This window comes from Haliotis rufescens, unplaced genomic scaffold (assembly GCF_023055435.1).
Source record: "Haliotis rufescens isolate VD_foot unplaced genomic scaffold, xgHalRufe1.0.p SCAF_15, whole genome shotgun sequence".
NCBI lineage: Eukaryota > Metazoa > Mollusca > Gastropoda > Lepetellida > Haliotidae > Haliotis > Haliotis rufescens.
Window position 1 is genome coordinate 27,639,993 of NW_025963835.1, and position 18,412 is coordinate 27,658,404.

At 45.3% G+C, this 18,412-nt stretch overlaps 1 protein-coding gene across 1 annotated transcript in view; it reads left to right on the plus strand.

Annotated features, from left to right (window-relative positions):
* Window positions 1-385: 385 nt before the first annotated feature.
* LOC124140262 (NACHT and WD repeat domain-containing protein 2-like) overlaps window positions 386-18,412 on the plus strand; it is a 36,261-nt gene continuing 18,234 nt past the window's right edge. The window contains exons 1-13 of the mRNA XM_048396414.1: window positions 386-508; window positions 1,502-1,713; window positions 5,189-5,328; window positions 6,622-6,727; window positions 7,834-8,046; window positions 8,940-9,270; window positions 10,259-10,411; window positions 11,114-11,263; window positions 12,413-12,629; window positions 15,090-15,246; window positions 15,782-15,950; window positions 16,392-16,754; window positions 17,957-18,217. Coding sequence (XP_048252371.1) covers window positions 403-508; window positions 1,502-1,713; window positions 5,189-5,328; window positions 6,622-6,727; window positions 7,834-8,046; window positions 8,940-9,270; window positions 10,259-10,411; window positions 11,114-11,263; window positions 12,413-12,629; window positions 15,090-15,246; window positions 15,782-15,950; window positions 16,392-16,754; window positions 17,957-18,217 — 2,578 coding nt within the window. The 5' untranslated portion in view covers window positions 386-402. The remainder of the gene's footprint in view (window positions 509-1,501; window positions 1,714-5,188; window positions 5,329-6,621; window positions 6,728-7,833; window positions 8,047-8,939; window positions 9,271-10,258; window positions 10,412-11,113; window positions 11,264-12,412; window positions 12,630-15,089; window positions 15,247-15,781; window positions 15,951-16,391; window positions 16,755-17,956; window positions 18,218-18,412) is intronic.

The window sequence follows — 18,412 nt, forward strand, 5'->3', positions numbered from 1 at the left end:
ATCAGATCGTCTTGACTGGGTGCCGCCATTTTGTGTGAAACAAATGCATGTGATATGAGAGGTGGAATCTGATTGGTCAATAGGAGGGACATAGAAGGGACATGACTCGTAATAGCCACAAGTGGCGCTACGATCGAGCCCAGAAATACCAGCGTCGTTCGGCAAATGTGGAAACTGGACTTAAATAGTCAGTTAACTCCATTGCCTCGAGAAAATGGGGGAGGGCATGCAGGATATTTACTCGATCACTGCTTCAAAAGATACAACATTTACTCTGAAAGGAGTAACCGAACAATATTATTTTCTTTTAAAACTCATGTTTTTAGACATCTAGCATGGCCTTTGACCTACTGTTGTTTTAATTACTTCTTTAAAAAAGATGTCCGCGGGCCCGAGAAACAGATGAAGGAGGCACGTGACCTGCTGCAGGAACTGAGAGACAAAAACCTCCCCATGTTTATTCCTGAAAAGTGTCACAAGACCTACTCAATACAATGGTTGGATAAAGGTGAGCTGAAGGGATGTTTTATCTTTGAATAACAACCCGTGAAGACCCGGGGTAGACTAGGTCTTCAGCAACCCATCCTTGCTGTGAAAGGCGACTATGCTTGTCGCAAGAAGCGACTAACGGGATCAGGTGGTCAGGCTCACTGACTTGGTTGATGCATGTCATTGTATCCCAATTGCGTAGATTGATGCTCATGTCAATCACTGGGTTGTCTGGTCAAGACTCGATTATTTACAGACCGCCGTCATATAGCTGGAATATTGCTGAGTGCGGCGTTAAACCTCAGACAAACAAACAAACTTTGAATAACGTTCATGTGACGTCAAGACAAACAGTCTTAGACGTCGTGGACAATGGAAATCGGCATTTTAATTTATTTTCCATAATAATTACAGTTGTCAGATCACATTGACAAGGACAGCTTTTGAAATAAAAGCTATATTTCTCAGTGTGACTGACAAAGAAAATTTCTTTCCCCATATCTGTGACCATATGCGTTTTGAAGGGAACTCCCCTTAAGCTAGGAATACCTGGATAGGAATACCTTTCCACGAATAGAGTATGCATAAACGAATTGACAAATCACTGGAAAAGAAATTATTGTTTTATCCATTGCAACAGATTTTACCGTCTTTCCTATTATAATTAGAATGTTTTAAAGAAATATATGACATTTTCGACCATGTACATTTAATATGGTAAGTTCCTTTGGATTAGAAACGTTAACATGAAATTTCAAATGTTTGATGTGAGGAGTGTAAGGGGCAATTCCATGGGTGGCAAGGGATAGCTATTGTGTTAATCATTTTAACATGTCAAGTCTTTAGGTGGTTTCCTATCCGTAGTCTCAATAAAAGGGTAAATACATAAGTAAATTGGTAGCAAAAAAAGAGCTATAAATACAATCCTGTTTAAAATCTGAGAAACATTTCGCTTCAATCGGGCTGACAGTTTAACCTATTGTCTCCTGACCTTGCTCCATCCCCATATTAGGTGTTGATCCTGCCTCGGTGAGGGAACACAAGAAATACATTGACCAACTGTGTGAAGACTTCGAGAGGACGCTGACAGGGATGATCACCCACGGCATCAAGACGAGGGCGTCTTCCGACACCGACACAGAGCTGTTTCAGGAGGTGGTACAGCACGTGTCCTTCTGTCAGCAGAAGTGCAGCGCCTTCCACGGGAGAGAAGCCATTCTGAAGGTAGGTTACAGGATGTCAGACGCCATTCTGAAGGTAGGTTACTGGATGTCAGACGCCATTCTGAAGGTAGGTTACTGGATGTCAGACGCCATTCTGAAGGTAGGTTACTGGATGTCAGACGCCATTCTGAAGGTAGGTTACAGGATGTCAGACGCCATTCTGAAGGCAGGTTACTGGATGTCAGAAGTCATTCTGAAGGCAGGCTACAGGATGTCAGACGCCATTCTGAAGGCAGGTTACAGCTAGGATGTCAGACGCCATTCTGAAGGTAGGTTACTGGATGTCAGAAGTCATTCTGAAGGCAGGCTACAGGATGTCAGACGCCATTCTGAAGGCAGGTTACAGCTAGGATGTCAGACGCCATTCTGAAGGTAGGTTACAGCTAGGATGTCAGACGCCATTCTGAAGGTAGTTACAGGATGTCAGACGCCATTCTGAAGGCAGGTTACAGCTAGGATGTCAGACGCCATTCTGAAGGCAGGTTACAGCTAGGATGTCAGACGCCATTCTGAAGGCAGGTTACAGCTAGGATGTCAGACGCCATTCTGAAGGTAGTAACAGGATGTCAGAAGTCATTCTGAAGGCAGGTTACAGCTAGGATGTCAGACGCCATTCTGAAGGCAGGTTACAGCTAGGATGTCAGACGCCATTCTGAAGGTAGTTACAGGATGTCAGAAGTCATTCTGAAGGCAGGCTACAGGATGTCAGACGCCATTCTGAAGGTAGGTTACAGCTAGGATGTCAGACGCCATTCTGAAGGCAGGTTACAGCTAGGATGTCAGACGCCATTCTGAAGGTAGTTACAGGATGTCAGAAGTCATTCTGAAGGCAGGCTACAGGATGTCAGACGCCATTCTGAAGGTAGGTTACAGCTAGGATGTCAGACGCCATTCTGAAGGTAGGTTACAGGATGTCAGACGCCATTCTGAAGGCAGGTTACAGCTAGGATGTCAGACGCCATTCTGAAGGCAGGTTACAGCTAGGATGTCAGACGCCATTCTGAAGGTAGGTTACAGCTAGGATGTCAGACGCCATTCTGAAGGTAGGTTACAGAATGTCAGACACCATTCTGAAGGTAGGTTACAGGATGTCAGACGCCATTCTGAAGGCAGGTTACAGCTAGGATGTCAGACGCCATCCTGAAGGCAGGTTACAGCTAGGATGTCAGACGCCATTCTGAAGGTAGGTTACAGCTAGGATGTCAGACGCCATTCTGAAGGTAGGTTACAGAATGTCAGACACCATTCTGAAGGTAGGTTACAGGATGTCAGACGCCATTCTGAAGGCAGGTTACAGCTAGGATGTCAGACGCCATTCTGAAGGTAGGTTACAGCTAGGATGTCAGACGCCATTCTGAAGGTAGGTTACAGGATGTCAGACGCCATTCTGAAGGTAGGTTACAGAATGTCAGACACCATTCTGAAGGCAGGTTACAGCTAGGATGTCAGACGCCATTCTGAAGGCAGGTTACAGCTAGGATGTCAGACGCCATTCTGAAGGTAGTTACAGGATGTCAGAAGTCATTCTGAAGGCAGGCTACAGGATGTCAGACGCCATTCTGAAGGCAGGTTACAGCTAGGATGTCAGACGCCATTCTGAAGGCAGGTTACAGCTAGGATGTCAGACGCCATTCTGAAGGCAGGTTACAGGATGTCAGACGTCATTCTGAAGGCAGGCTACAGGATGTCAGACGCCATTCTGAAGGCAGGTTACAGCTAGGATGTCAGACGCCATTCTGAAGGCAGGTTACAGCTAGGATGTCAGACGCCATTCTGAAGGCAGGTTACAGGATGTCAGACGTCATTCTGAAGGCAGGCTACAGGATGTCAGACGCCATTCTGAAGGCAGGTTACAGCTAGGATGTCAGACGCCATTCTGAAGGCAGGTTACAGCTAGGATGTCAGACGCCATTCTGAAGGTAGGTTACAGCTAGGATGTCAGACGCCATTCTGAAGGTAGGTTACAGAATGTCAGACACCATTCTGAAGGCAGGTTACAGCTAGGATGTCAGACGCCATTCTGAAGGCAGGTTACAGCTAGGATGTCAGACGCCATTCTGAAGGTAGTTACAGGATGTCAGAAGTCATTCTGAAGGCAGGCTACAGGATGTCAGACGCCATTCTGAAGGCAGGTTACAGCTAGGATGTCAGACGCCATTCTGAAGGCAGGTTACAGCTAGGATGTCAGACGCCATTCTGAAGGTAGGTTACAGCTAGGATGTCAGACGCCATTCTGAAGGCAGGTTACAGGATGTCAGACGCCATTCTGAAGGTAGGTTACTGGATGTCAGACGCCATTCTGAAGGTAGGTTACAGGATGTCAGACGTCATTCTGAAGGCAGGTTACAGGATGTCAGACGTCATTCTGAAGGCAGGTTACAGGATGTCAGACGCCATTCTGAAGGCAGGTTACAGGATGTCAGACGCCATTCTGAAGGTAGGTTACAGGATGTCAGACGCCATTCTGAAGGCAGGTTACAGGATGTCAGACGTCATTCTGAAGGCAGGTTACAGGATGTCAGACGCCATTCTGAAGGCAGGCTACAGGATGTCAGACGCCATTCTGAAGGTAGGTTACAGGATGTCAGAAGTCATTCTGAAGGTAGTTACAGGATGTCAGACGTCATTCTGAAGGTAGTTACATAATGTCAGACGTCATTCTGAAGGCAGGTTACAGGATGTCAGACGCCATTCTGAAGGCAGGTTACAGGATGTCAGACGCCATTCTGAAGGTAGGTTACAGATGTCAGAAGTCATTCTGAAGGTAGTTACAGGATGTCAGACGCCATTCTGAAGGCAGGTTACAGGATGTCAGAAGTCATTCTGAAGGTAGTTACAGGATGTCAGACGCCATTCTGAAGGCAGGTTACAGGATGTCAGACGTCATTCTGAAGGCAGGTTACAGGATGTCAGACGCCATTCTGAAGGTAGTTACAGGATGTCAGACGCCATTCTGAAGGCAGGTTACAGGATGTCAGACGCCATTCTGAAGGCAGGTTACAGGACGCCATTCTGAAGGTTGTTTGCAGAATGTCAGTCGCCATTTGAACGTAGGTTACATGATGGTAGACGCTATTCTGAAGGTAGGTTACATCATGGTAGCCGCCATTTTGAAGGCTGGTTGCAGGATGTACACGCCATTTTGAAGGTAGTTTACATGATGGTAGACGCCATTCTGAAGGTAGGTTACATGATGGTAGACGCCATTCTGAAGGCTGGTTGCAGGATGTTAGACGCCATTTTGAAGGTAGTTTACATGATTGTAGACGCTATTCTGAAGGTAGTTTACATGATGGTAGACGCCATTCTGAAGGTAGTTTACATGATGGTAGACGCCATTCTGAAGGTAGGTTGCAGGGTGTCTGTCAGACGTCATTCTTAAGTACCTTCAGGGTTTTAAATGTCGAAACCAGAAGAAGCTGGCTCTTCTTCTCTGCGCTGTCCGTTATTCATTGCGTCACGCCTGTATATTTCAGACGATACACAAGTACGTGACGGGTGATTCCGTCAGCCCATTAACAGTCTTTGGTGTGTCAGGAAGTGGGAAGACGTCAGTGGTTGCCATGGCAGCAAAGCAGGCGTCAGAGACACTAGACGAAGGGGCCCTGGTTGTAAGGTAACGGTCAGAAACAGTGCGGATGCACTGTGCACCGTAATTCGCAATTACGACGTACTTCCCTCAGATGTGTCAAGAAACCGTTAGTGATATGGTAAAATTTCCACACTTGGACCCGATCCAAACAGCGGCCGTAGCGCTAAGTAACAACTCCCATACTTTCATACCACGACAGTGGTAGCGCTAAGTGGTAAGTCCTATACTTTCACATAGACGTACGACAGTCGTAGCGCTAATTAGTTAGTCCCATACTTTCACATAGACGTACGGCAGTTGTAGGGCTAAGTAGTAAGTCCCATTCTTTCACATAGACGTACGACAGTCGTAACACTAAGTAGCAAATGCAATACTTTCACATATACGTACCACAGTCGTAGCGCTAATTAGTAAGTCCCATACTTTCACATAGACGTACGGCAGTTGTAGCGCTACGTGGTAAGTCCCATACTTTCACATGGACGTACGACAGTCGTAGCGCCAAGTAGTAAGTCCCATACTTTCGCATAGACGTACGACAGTCGTAGCGCTAAGTAGTTAGTCCAATACATTCAGATAGACGTAGCGCTGAGATAGGTTTGTGGAACGGGCCCTAATTAAGACCATTGGCTCATCATCACCACAGCCGTTGTCGCGGGTGTCACTTTGGGCGTTCAATGTTCAACATTATACACATATTATCTTTTTTTGTATGACCAATAACTTGAAAACTGCAGCATAGATTCTTTTCAAACTTGGTTTTCTAACACTGTTACATCTATCGGAGAGGTGCAGTGCGAAGTTTGATTTCAATATTTGGATTATCTGAAAAGAAAATACGGGCTTTTTTTAATTTTTTGACTTGAATTGTTTTAACTTCAACATTTGTGCGACCTACAACTTGAATACTACTGAATGGATTCCTTTCACATTTGGGGAACAATTTAATACTAAGAGAAGAGGTGCAGTGCAAAGTTTGATTTTAACATGTGTATTTCCTGAAAAATATGATGAATAAAATATGGGAATATTTTTAAACTACTTCATGGATTCTTTTCCAATTGGGGGTACAGTTTCTATACGTATAGGAGAGGTGCAGTGCGAAGTTTGTTTTCAATATTTGGAATTTCTCAAAATATGCACCTATTTTTTATTCTTTTACTTAAGAGTTTTTTTGCTGAAACATTTGTGCGACCTATAACTAGAAAACTACTTCATGGATTCTTTTCAAATTTAGGGAACAGTTTCCATACTTCTAAAAAACAAACTCGGCATACTTTTTTTTGCCCCTCAGTTCACTTTACATCTTCGTTGCAGATTCATTGGCACCACGCCAGATAGTTCCTCCGTTTGCAGCCTTCTAAGGAGTGTTACGTCACAAGTGTGGACCATATATGGGCATGAAGTGCACGACTTGCCGACGGTAAGTGTTACAACGAAGAGCGCTTTATTAATGATAGTAACGTGAATAATATAAGATATACGTTCATTCAATGCGTATTGTATGCGGAATAAAGTGAGAGAGGTTTTACGCCACTTTTATCAATACTCCCGCGTCATCCCAGGGGCGTCACCAGGAATGGGCTTCAGACATTTTACCCAATATCAGTTCTCCAAGTTGGGACCAGTTTGGTCGCATTGGCTACCAAAATAACCATTTTGCGACCTGTATTTATTGCTTGGTTGCCAGTTGGCTTCTATTATTAAAAGTAGCTTGGCGACAAAAATGTTTTACATATTCAGTGAGTGAGCATTGTTTTGGCCGCTTTTAGCAATATTACAGCAATATCACGGCAGGGAACACGAGAAATGGGCTTTCCACCCACATTAAGCTGACACGCCGCGATATAACTGAAATACTGTCCAAAGCGGCGTTAAACACAACTCACTCACTCACTATTGTCTGTAATGCTGCAAATATTTCTGGTCATTGGCACATTTCTCAGTTTTCTTACACGATTGTGACGTGTTCAAACCATAGAAGCATATTACGACATGTTTTCAAGGGCCATCTGTAAGCCAAGCTGTCCATCACAGAATGATGACATGAATAACAAAACTATCGCTACTACTGCCCGCAGTCCTTAAAGGCCTTTATTAGGTGCAGATATGGGTGGCGATAGTGGAATCAGAGAATCCAGCATTGGGTTGGGAGACGACCGAGATTACTTTGTCTTCTGACCGGTGATTATCCGGGGTAGATTAGGTCTTCAGCAACCCTTTCTTGCCGTAAAAGGCGCCTATGCTTGTCGTAAGAGGCGACTAACGGGATCGGGTAGTCAGGCTTGCAGACTTGGTTGATGCATGTCATTGTATCCAAATTGCGTTGATCGATGGTCATGATGTCAATCACTGGATTTTCTGGTCCAGATTAGATTCGTAGAGCTAGAATAGTGTTGAGTGCGACGTTAAACAACAAACAAACAAATTATGCCACCCATGTACCTGCTGCTGATGGCGGCCTGACTGTAACTAAAGTATTGCTAAAAGCGTCTTAAAACCATCCTCCTCACTCACTCTCTGATGTAGGACGTGAAAGAGCTGAGCGGGATGTTCCACCAGGCTCTGCAGCTGGCACATGTCAGTAAACCCCTGGTGGTGCTGCTGGACTCCCTGGACCAACTGGACAACTCGGACAATGGCCGGCAGCTGACCTGGCTGCCCACGCACCTGCCACCGCACGTGAGGCTAGTGGTGTCTACTCTGCCGGAGAGTCAGCACGAATGTCTACAGAGGATGCAGGTACCTATATGTCTGGATTGAGTTTAAGGCAATCTCATTAAAATCAGACCTCAGTTCTCGCTACCGCTAAACAAAGATCTGAGGACATCCCATTAGGGGTCACGTCAGAACGACCTTTCATCCGACCAATCAGAGCATGGCTTACCAGATTGTAAAAGTGACAGTCGGAATGTGATGTCTAATCATGCCACCTCGAAAACTTTAACTCCGAACGATAGTTACGGGTTTAACAACTGAATCCATACAATCTAGTCCATCTATTAGCCATCCCAGAACGTTCTTTTGTTCAGGTTTCAAATTTGTAATCGAGAATTTGTCAAAATATGTTTCGAAGCGTAGTCGCCAATTTGAAATTAGTGCCGTAAAACACGAGAAAGCTGCCTTCTGATTGGTCATTTCATTGGTCGGTCAAAGTTCGCGCAAGGTCGGTCTGACGTGACCCGTAATGCGATGTCCTCAGATCTTTGTTTAGCGGTAGCGAGAACTAAGATCTGATTTTAATGAGATTGGGGGTTTAAGGATTCAAGCTCTTTGTGGTATGCTCGATAACTCTTGTGAGTTCCCAACCTTCGGAATTAAAGTTTGTGTTCAAGTGATATCTCTGCCAAGCACGCCATGGTAAAGCTTACACTTTCTTCAAACTCACCTCAGCATGTCATCATTTAACTAAACCATCTGAACGGCTCACTTTTGAGGAAGGACAAGATATAATAACAATCCTTTTTGGCCAACGCGATATGCATAATTAAAAAAGAGCAAAACGTTAAGAAACCGTTATGAAAACTACCAGATGTGATCATATGAAAGAGATTTAGTGTAAAATTTGACACTTCTAGTGGGACAAATAGGCTTCCTCATTTGCCTAAATCAACAGCTTTGTTCACCCCCCGCAGGCCATGGTGCCCTCCAAAGGCTTCTTCGTCCAGGTGCCAAAGTTGCCTGACGGTGATGCGACAGGAATCCTGGACAAGTGGCTGGAGACCGCCCAGAGGAAACTGACCACGGGTCAGAGAGGGGTTATCAACGCAGCGTTCCACCAGTGTCCGTTGCCCCTCTTCCTGAAGCTTGCGTTCGACGAGGCACATAGATGGCGCTCCTTCACCCCCGTGTGCGAGACCGTGTTGGAGTCAACGGTCAGAGGATGCATCAAGATGCTCTTCCTCAAGCTGGAGAGAGCTCATGGGAGGATGTTTGTGTCCAGAGCATTGGGATACCTAACCATTAGTAAGTGGTTGTCACACCTTGGACTGCCTTACTGGAAGACTGTTTAATGAAGAGCACCAGGCAGGGTAACAATAAGTACTATCTTATAACGTATTTAGGAATGACGCGACCGGGAATCGAATAAACGACCTTTTGCTCTCCGGGGAGACGCTCTATCCACTAGATCACAGTGAGTGAGTAAGGTTTTACGCCGCTTTTAGCAATATTCCAGCAATATCACGGCGGGGGAGACGAGAAATGGGCTTCACACATTGTACCCATGTCGGGAATCGAACCCGGGTCTTCGGCGTGTTGAGCGAACGCTTTAACCACTAGGCTACCCGACCGCTCCTACCAGACCACAGAGACGGTCTCACCAACAGGGAGATTCCCCTGGCTTCACTATAGGAGCTGGTGGGTTCCTTCAAGGGCAAAAACAGTTCAGTGAAATTCTATTGACAAGGGACCCGTCCCACAAAGCAGTCTTAGCGCTCTTAACCCCAACACTTTACTACATGGAATTGGCCCCTGAACAATACCGTTCCCTGGGACATCGTCTGGATCCACAAAATTCCAGATTCACTGATAGTAGAGAGTGAGTGAGTTCAGTTTAACGCCGCTTTTAACAGTATTCCAGTTACACCACGGCGTGTCACCTTAATGTGGGAGGAAGGCACGGGTATGGTGCTGACAATCCTAGAAACATAATCGCGGCGAACCGGGATTCGAACCAACGTTTATAGGATTCTGGCGTACCCAAGGGACGCAGCTCTGCGTAGCGAATAGCGGTGCCTTAGACTCGTGCCCTTCTAAGAATTTAAAATATTGTTTACAGCTTCAATTTTTATTTCTCTGAAAGGAAGAACAGATAATATTTTTCACAACACAGCATGCGCAACGAAAATTGTTTTGTGTGTAAAATGAGAGGCAAAGTTACCTTTTCTTGTTTCTTTTCTGGAGCATGTTAGAACTCCAACTCACGCACCCATTCCGCCTCCTCTGTCGCCAGGTAGACGCGGCCTGACTGAGAGTGAGCTTGAGGACATCCTCTCTTGTGACGACGACGTCCTGAACGACGTGTACATGTACTGGACGCCCCCAATACGACGACTACCACCACTGCTGCTGGTCAGACTCAAGGCAGAATTCAACCAGTACCTTGGTGAGAGTGTGCCAGTGGGACGTCGGAAACAATTTTGATTTATATCTAAAACTGCGTGTTTGACTGATGTGCTCTATCTTTCGTCCTGGACGTCCTATCATCAGCTTAATTTACCGTCACGTTTAGTGTGTTGCAAATCCCATTATAATGTCAGTTTATTATCACGAGTAACGCATTGTGCAGTTTACGGACATTCGTCATGGGTTTACTAACTTGCGTTGTGAAGTTTACTAACATTCATGTTAAGGGGATCGGGTGGTCAGTCTCGTTGACTTGCTTGATGCATGCCATCGTATCCCAATTACGTGGATCGATGCTCATGATGTCAATCACTGGATTGTCCAGACTCGATTATTTACAGACCGCCGTCATATAGCTAAAATATTGCTGAGTGCGGCGTTAAACAACAAACAAAACAAAAAACATTTCTGTGTTGTACTGTTTACTAACGTGCGTCATACGTTGTACAGTTTACTAACATGAGTCGTGTGTTGTACAGTTTACTAACATCAGTCGTGTGTTGTACAGTTTACTAACATGAGTCGTGTGTTGTACAGTTTACTAACATGAGTCGTGTGTTGTACAGTTTACTAACATCAGTCGTATGTTGTACAGTTTACTAACAACAGTCGTGTGTTGTACAGTTTACTAACATCAGTCGTATGTTGTACAGTTTACTAACTTAAGTCGTGTGTTGTACAGTGGACAAAGGAGCCGATGGAGTGAGGGTGTTCTTCTGGTATCACCGGCAGTTTATCGAGGCTGCCTATGAACGCTACTGCAGCGACGACAGTGACCAAAAGAAGATGCACGGCGCTCTGGGCGACTTCTTCTCCGGCGTTTGGGCTCATGGTAAGTGTTAGTGAGTGAATATAATGATACGCCGCTTTCAGCAATATTACACCAATATCACGGCGGGAGAACACGAGAAGAAACGTTCACACATTGTACCCATGTGTGGAACCAAACCTTCAAGCGAACGCATTCACCACCAGGCTAAGCCTCTACCCCATCACGGAAAGATACACTGGACAATACCAAAGCATAATGTATGAATTTGTTCTTGTCTCTTTTCAGACCTTTTACATTTTATCCATGTTTCAGGAAGAATTATATTTTGTTTTGATGTATGGACGGGAAGGACCACAGCCATGTCTTGACCATCTTCCCGAGGCAAGAGAGTTAACTGACTATAAAAGTCCAGTTTCCACCCTTGCCGAACTCGGCTGGTATTATGGTATTTTGGCTGGACTAACGAGTCTATGCATAGTCCAATCAAAATCGTGCACCGAAATAGAAATCCGGTTCGTAAAGTGTCATGCAGATTTCGGTCGACTGCAGGATTTGTTAATCACGTGCACCGCTAACTCGTTGTCAACAGATATTTTCTAAATCTTTTCATGCTTTTAATCAAGGTGCTCACGTGATTTGATGCACTTCGCGATGTATGACTCGTTTTATCACAATATAGATCTTGATTATCAATCAGATCGTCTTGACTGGGCCCCACCGTTTTGTTTGAAGCAAATGCAAGTGATACAAGAGGTTGAATCTGATTGGTCAATATGAGAGGCATAGAAAGGACATAACTCGTAATAGCCACTGGTGGCGCTACGATCGAGCCCAGAAATTCCAGCCTAGTTCGGCAAGGGTGGAAACTGGACTTTTAAAGTCAGTTAACTCTCTTGCCTCGGGAAGATGTGTCTTGACAATCGGTTGGAGCGTTCGCTCGTCACTTCAATGACCCGGGTTCTCCTCACGATAAAATGAAACCAATTCTTGCCTCCCCCTGAATAAATTGCTGGGAACTGTTTCAAAACCTAGGCCACTCGTTCACTTGACGTTGTATTTACGTAGTGATATTCACTTTTATGCCTGATTAATAATTATGATGAATAATTTGTTGCGTCTAGCCTAATTGATGACGATCTTCAGTATTTAGACATGCTATATTTGAGCGCAACGGTAACAAACAAAACGTCTTGTATATGTTGCGTGCAGGTACGCAGAAGCCGTACACAGACGAACATGGCACTGACCGGAAGGCAGATCGTCACGTGACTGCGCAGCAGCTCCGTTTCGGCGAATCTTACAACTTGCGTCTCCTAAACAACCTGGCCTTCCACCGACTCCGGGCCGGACAGGTGGCGCTGCTCAAACAGCAGTGTCTCTGTAACTTCAGCTTCATGCAGGCCAAGCTAGTGGCCTTGGGACTCAGGTATGGCTAGATACTACTGACATCGGGAAACAGGTCGGGGCTAGATACTAGTGGCATCGCGACTAGGGTAGACTAGATACAACTGACATCCTAACTCAGGTTGGGCTAGATACTAGTGACATCGGGACTTGGGTAGGCTAGCTACTAGTGACATCGGGACTAGGGTAGACTAGATACAACTGACATCCTAACTCAGGTTGGGCTAGATACAAGTGACATCGGGACTAGGGTAGACTAGATACAACTGACATCCTAATTCAGGTTGGGCTAGATACTAGTGACATCGGGACTCAGGCAGGCTAGATACTAGTGACATTGGGACTCAGGTAGGCTAGATACTAGTGACATCGGGACTAGGGTAGACTAGATACAACTGACATCCTAACTCAGGTTGGGCTAGATACTAGTGACATCGGGACTTGGGTAGGCTAGCTACTAGTGACATCGGGACTAGGGTAGACTAGATACAACTGACATCCTAACTCAGTTTGGGCTAGATACTAGTGACATCGGGACTAGGGTAGACTAGATACAACTGACATCCTAACTCAGGTTGGGCTAGATACTAGTGACATCGGGACTAGGGTAGACTAGATACAACTGACATCCTAACTCAGGTTGGGCTAGATACTAGTGGCATCGGGACTCAGGCAGGCTAGATACTAGTGACATTTGGACTCCGATAGGCTAGATACTAGTGACATCGGGACTAGGGAAGACTAGATACTAGTGACATCGGGACTCCGGTAGGCTAGATACTAGTGACATCGGGACTAGGGTAGGCTAGATACAAGTGACATCGGGACTAGGGTAGGCTAGATACTAGTGACATCGGGACTAGGGTAGGCTAGATACTAGTGACATTGGGACTCAGGTAGGCTAGATACTAGTGACATCGGGACTAGGGTAGACTAGATACTAGTGACATCGGGACTCAGGTAGGCTAGATACTAGTGACATCGGGACTCAGGTAGGCTAGATACTAGTGACATCGGGACAAGGGTAGGCTATATACTAGTGACATTGGGACTCAGGTAGGCTAGATACTAGTGACATCGGGACTAGGGTAGGCTAGATACTAGTGACATCGGGACTAGGGTAGGCTAGATACAAGTGACATCGGGACTCAGATAGGCTTAATACTAGTGACATTTGGACTCAGGTAGGCTAGATACTAGTGACATCGGGACTAGGGTAGGCTAGATACTAGTGACATCGGGACTAGGGTAGACTAGATACAACTGACATCCGAACTCAGTTTGGGCTAGATACTAGTAGCATCGCAACTCAGGTAGGCTAGATACTAGTGACATCGGGACTAGGGTAGGCTAGATACTAGTGACATCGGGACTCCGGTAGGCTAGATACTAGTGGCATCGGGACTCCGGTAGGCTAGATACTAGTGACATCGGGACTAGGGTAGGCTAGATACTAGTGACATCGGGACTCCGGTAGGCTAGATACTAGTGACATCGTGACTAGGGTAGGCTAGATACTAGTGACATCGGGACTAGGGTAGGCTAGATACAACTGACATCGGGACTCCGTTAGGCTAGATACTAGTGGCATCGGGACTAGTGTAGGCTAGATACTAGTGACATCGGGACTCAGGTAGGCTAGATACTAGTGACATCGGGACTCAGGTAGGCTAGATACTAGTGACATCGCAACTCAGGTAGGCTAGATACTAGTGGCATCGGGACTCAGGTAGGCTAGATACTACTGACATCGGGACTCAGGTAGGCTAGATACTAGTGACATCGCAACTCAGGTAGGCTAGATACTAGTGGCATCGGGACTCAGGTAGGCTAGATACTAGTGACATCGCAACTCAGGTAGGCTAGATACTAGTGGCATCGGGACTCAGGTAGGCTAGATACTAGTGACATTGGGACTCAGGTAGGCTAGATACTAGTGACATCGGGACTCAGGTAGGCTAGATACTAGTGACATCGGGACTCAGGTAGGCTAGATACTAGTGACATCGGGACTAGGGTAGACTAGATACAACTGACATCCGAACTCAGGTTGGGCTAGATACTCGTGAGATCGGGACTCGGGCAGGCTAGATATTAGTGACATCGGGACTAGGGTATGCTAAATACAACTAACATCCTAACTCAGGTTGGGCTAGATACTCGTGAGATCGGGAAACAGGTCGGGGCTAGATACTCGTGGCTGCACTTTGAAGACCAGGTTCTATTTCCCACATGGGCACAATATGTGAAGCCCATTTCTCTCTTATTCCCTTTAATACTGCTAAAATAGGATTTAAAGCAGCGTTAAAACAAACTCACACAAGCAATGTCCTTGCCTCGACGCACTCTTGCTTGAGAGCGTTGAATTGTATCTATTTTAGCATATGCCGTGGCTCTGTAGAAACATATTGTACATTCGGAAGTATACATTTAATGTCTGTCAGTTTTTATTTCAACTGTGGAACTATTTCCTCCCCACCAGACAAGTTCTCGAGGATTTCCTGGACGCCAGAAACTTGTTCGATGAGGACAACGCCATTTCAACAATAGGTGAAGCACTTCAGCTCTCCCAGGGGGCGCTTATCAAGTACCCGTATGAACTTCCATCGCAGCTACGGGGCAGGATCAAAGAGGACAAGGTTGAATGCAAAACTGCCACATTGAATTCTTTTGATTGGTTATTGGTGACAGAAATAATTTTTTCTAATCTGTCATAATAAAAAAAAAACACCGTGTATAAAAAACAAAATAGAAATACCAATAAGACATAGGATGGATGCAATCCGTGAAGATCCGGGTTAGAATAGGTCTTCAGCAACCCGTGCTTGCCGTAAAGGGCGACTATGTTTGTCGTAAGAGGCGACTAACGGGATCGGGTAGTCAGGCTCGCTGACTTGGTTGATGCATGTCATCGATCCCAATTGTGTGGATCGATGCTCATGATGTCAATCACTGGATTGTCTGGTCTGACTCGATTATTTACAGACCGCCGTCATATAGCTGGAATATTGCTGAGTGCAGCGTTAAACAGCGTTTACGTCATTCGCGAAATTTTATAATATCCAATAACATATATTACTTCAGGAACGAAAGTTCGTGTGTCTTATACAGGAACATGATTTACAACTGTAATTTAAATGTTCTCATCTGCATTTTTTATTATTCTCTTCGCAGGAGCTGCGTCCCTTCCTACAACAGTGCGACGATTCTCCAACTGGGTACCTGGTAGCGAACAAGCCAATCCTTACCCGACCTGGAGGTCAACTCGTGCATTGCCTGGCGGGTCACAAAGGAGACATAACTGGCCTTGCAATCACGTGTAACGGGGAATATGCTCTCACATGTAAGTCGATTCGTCACCACTCGCCCCGTTCCGTAACCTGCAAGGAAGTTCGCCCCGCAGCAATGTTAAGTACTGGACTGCAAACCAGTCAGAATACACGTATGATTATAAATACTTTGGTCAAATAATTGACCCCTTCTTAATACGTTTTGTTTGTAGGTATAGTTCATATATAATAAGTATATATTTTCTGTATCTCTAACACGTCGCTATATAAATGCAGTGATCTTGAACACGACGTTAAACCCCATTCACCTTATCTGTATCGCGAAGATTAATTAAGTTCCGAATGCAAAAAAAAAATAATCTGGGGTATTATATCGTGGTGAAATTATACATTCTGTCGTTTCTGAGCGCCATGGACGCAACGTTAAACCCAGTTTCACCCCTTATTATGTCAAACATATTAAAAATAACACTGGCGTTTCCTGTTCAAATCAGGTTCAAGGGACAAGACATTGAAGATCTGGGATGTTTATGGTGGAAAGTTGTATCGTTCTATCGACAATGTCGGTGAGGACCCCGACACCATCAGGTTGTGTTTAAACGACCATCTGGCGCTCGTCAACCCAGATGGCGAGATACAGGCGTATGAAATCAGTACCGGAAACAGGAAGTACGTCATAAAGGTTGAGGACATGAAGGTGCAGTTCTGCTGCGCAGGACCAGGGGAGACAACTGTGGCTGTATTTACTCTCAGCACGGTGCAGCTGTACCGCGCCAATGATGGTCAACTGATCCAAGAAGTCAAGTGCCCGTATGTGGGAGGTGATATCACTATGGGTGAAGAGGGGCCAAGCGCAGGTAGGTACAAGGCTTATTGCTTCCGCGATAGTCCCATCCCCCCGAGGCAAGGGAGTTAACTGACTGCAATTTTGGAGATATATATTGGCTGAACTAACGAGTCTATGCGAGTCCATTCAAAATCACGTTACGAAATCGACATCCGGTTCCAAATCTTTTCATGTTTTTAATCAATGGTCTCACATGATTTCATGCACTTGGCGAGGTAAGACCCGTTTTATTTCAATATAGATCGTGATCATCGATAAGATCTTCTTCACTGGGCGCCGCCATTTTGTTTGAAGCAAATGCAAGTGATATGAGAAATGGAATCTGATTGGTCAATAGGAGGGGCATATATAGAAGGGACATCACTCTTAATATCCACTGGTGGCGCTACGTTCTAGCCCAGAAATTCCAGCCTATTTCACAAGGATTGAAACTAGACTTTTAGAGTCAGTTAACTCCCTTGCTTTGAGAAGATACGATTGTCCAGGGTTTCAATCTCCATTCTATGTACCCTGGACATAGGATTGTAATCTTCTTATGTCATGTTCTTGTCTCAATCTCTTGTCCATCTCGTCAGACATATAGGGGCATGGGTGGCCCAGTCGTCTAAGGCGCCGCGATTCGCTGTGCAGAGTTGCTTCCCTTGGGCACGCCAGAAACCTATGATTGTGGGTTCGAATCTCGGTTCGCCCCGATTATGTTTCTAGGTTTGTCAGCACCATACCCGTGATCGTGGGTTTCACCGAAATGGTAAACGTCTGAGACCTGCATCACTTCGGGCTTTCCTCCCACATTAAGCTGACACGCCGCGATGTAACAGGAATACTGTTAAAAGCGGCGTTAAACCCAACTCACTCACTTACTCGTTTCTTAATGAATAATTGTAAATATCTTTAGGAGAGGTCATTTGGGTCGTTATATTTTGTTCCAAATCCATTTTACTTTATGTGAAGAAAACTGTGTGAATTAAAACCTAATGGGTCTGTTGTCACTTATACACTATTTCTTTCTGCAGTTCGTCACGATATGGCTGAAATATTGCCGATGTGACTCACTCACTCACTCTTTCTGCAGTTGCTCTTTCATGATAACGAACTTAACTATATTAACTGTTTTCATGTTAATTTCAAAAGCACTATTAAGAAAACTAGTATCAGAAAACGGCAAGATTCGCTGTGAACATTTAATTCAGACAATATTACCTGTTTATTCAGGCAGCGGTAACTACCTGGTTACCGTGGACACGGAACAACGTCACCTGTTTGTATTCAACGTCCAAACTGCGACCTTCACCATGATCAAAGACGTGTTTTCCGCTTCCGAAAACGACGGTGGAGAGGTACGAGAAGAGATGACGACTGTTGATGCTCTTGCACTCATCGACGACGGCCGCACCATCGTTGTATCCAACATGTTCAGCAACGACCTTCATTTGCTTGACAGCGCCACCTTGAAACAAAAACGCGTCCTGAAGGGTAGGTCAAGGTCAAGGTCAAAGGAAACCATTAAGAAATGGACGCTTAAAGGTCCGATTCTCAGATCTTGGGTGCTTTTAGAGGTCGCTGCTGGCAGAGTTACTTCCTTTAGGCGCACAACTCACCTCTGATCGTGGGTTCGAATCCTGATTCACAAACAAAATCCTAACCCGGATTCCCCACAGGAACCCACAT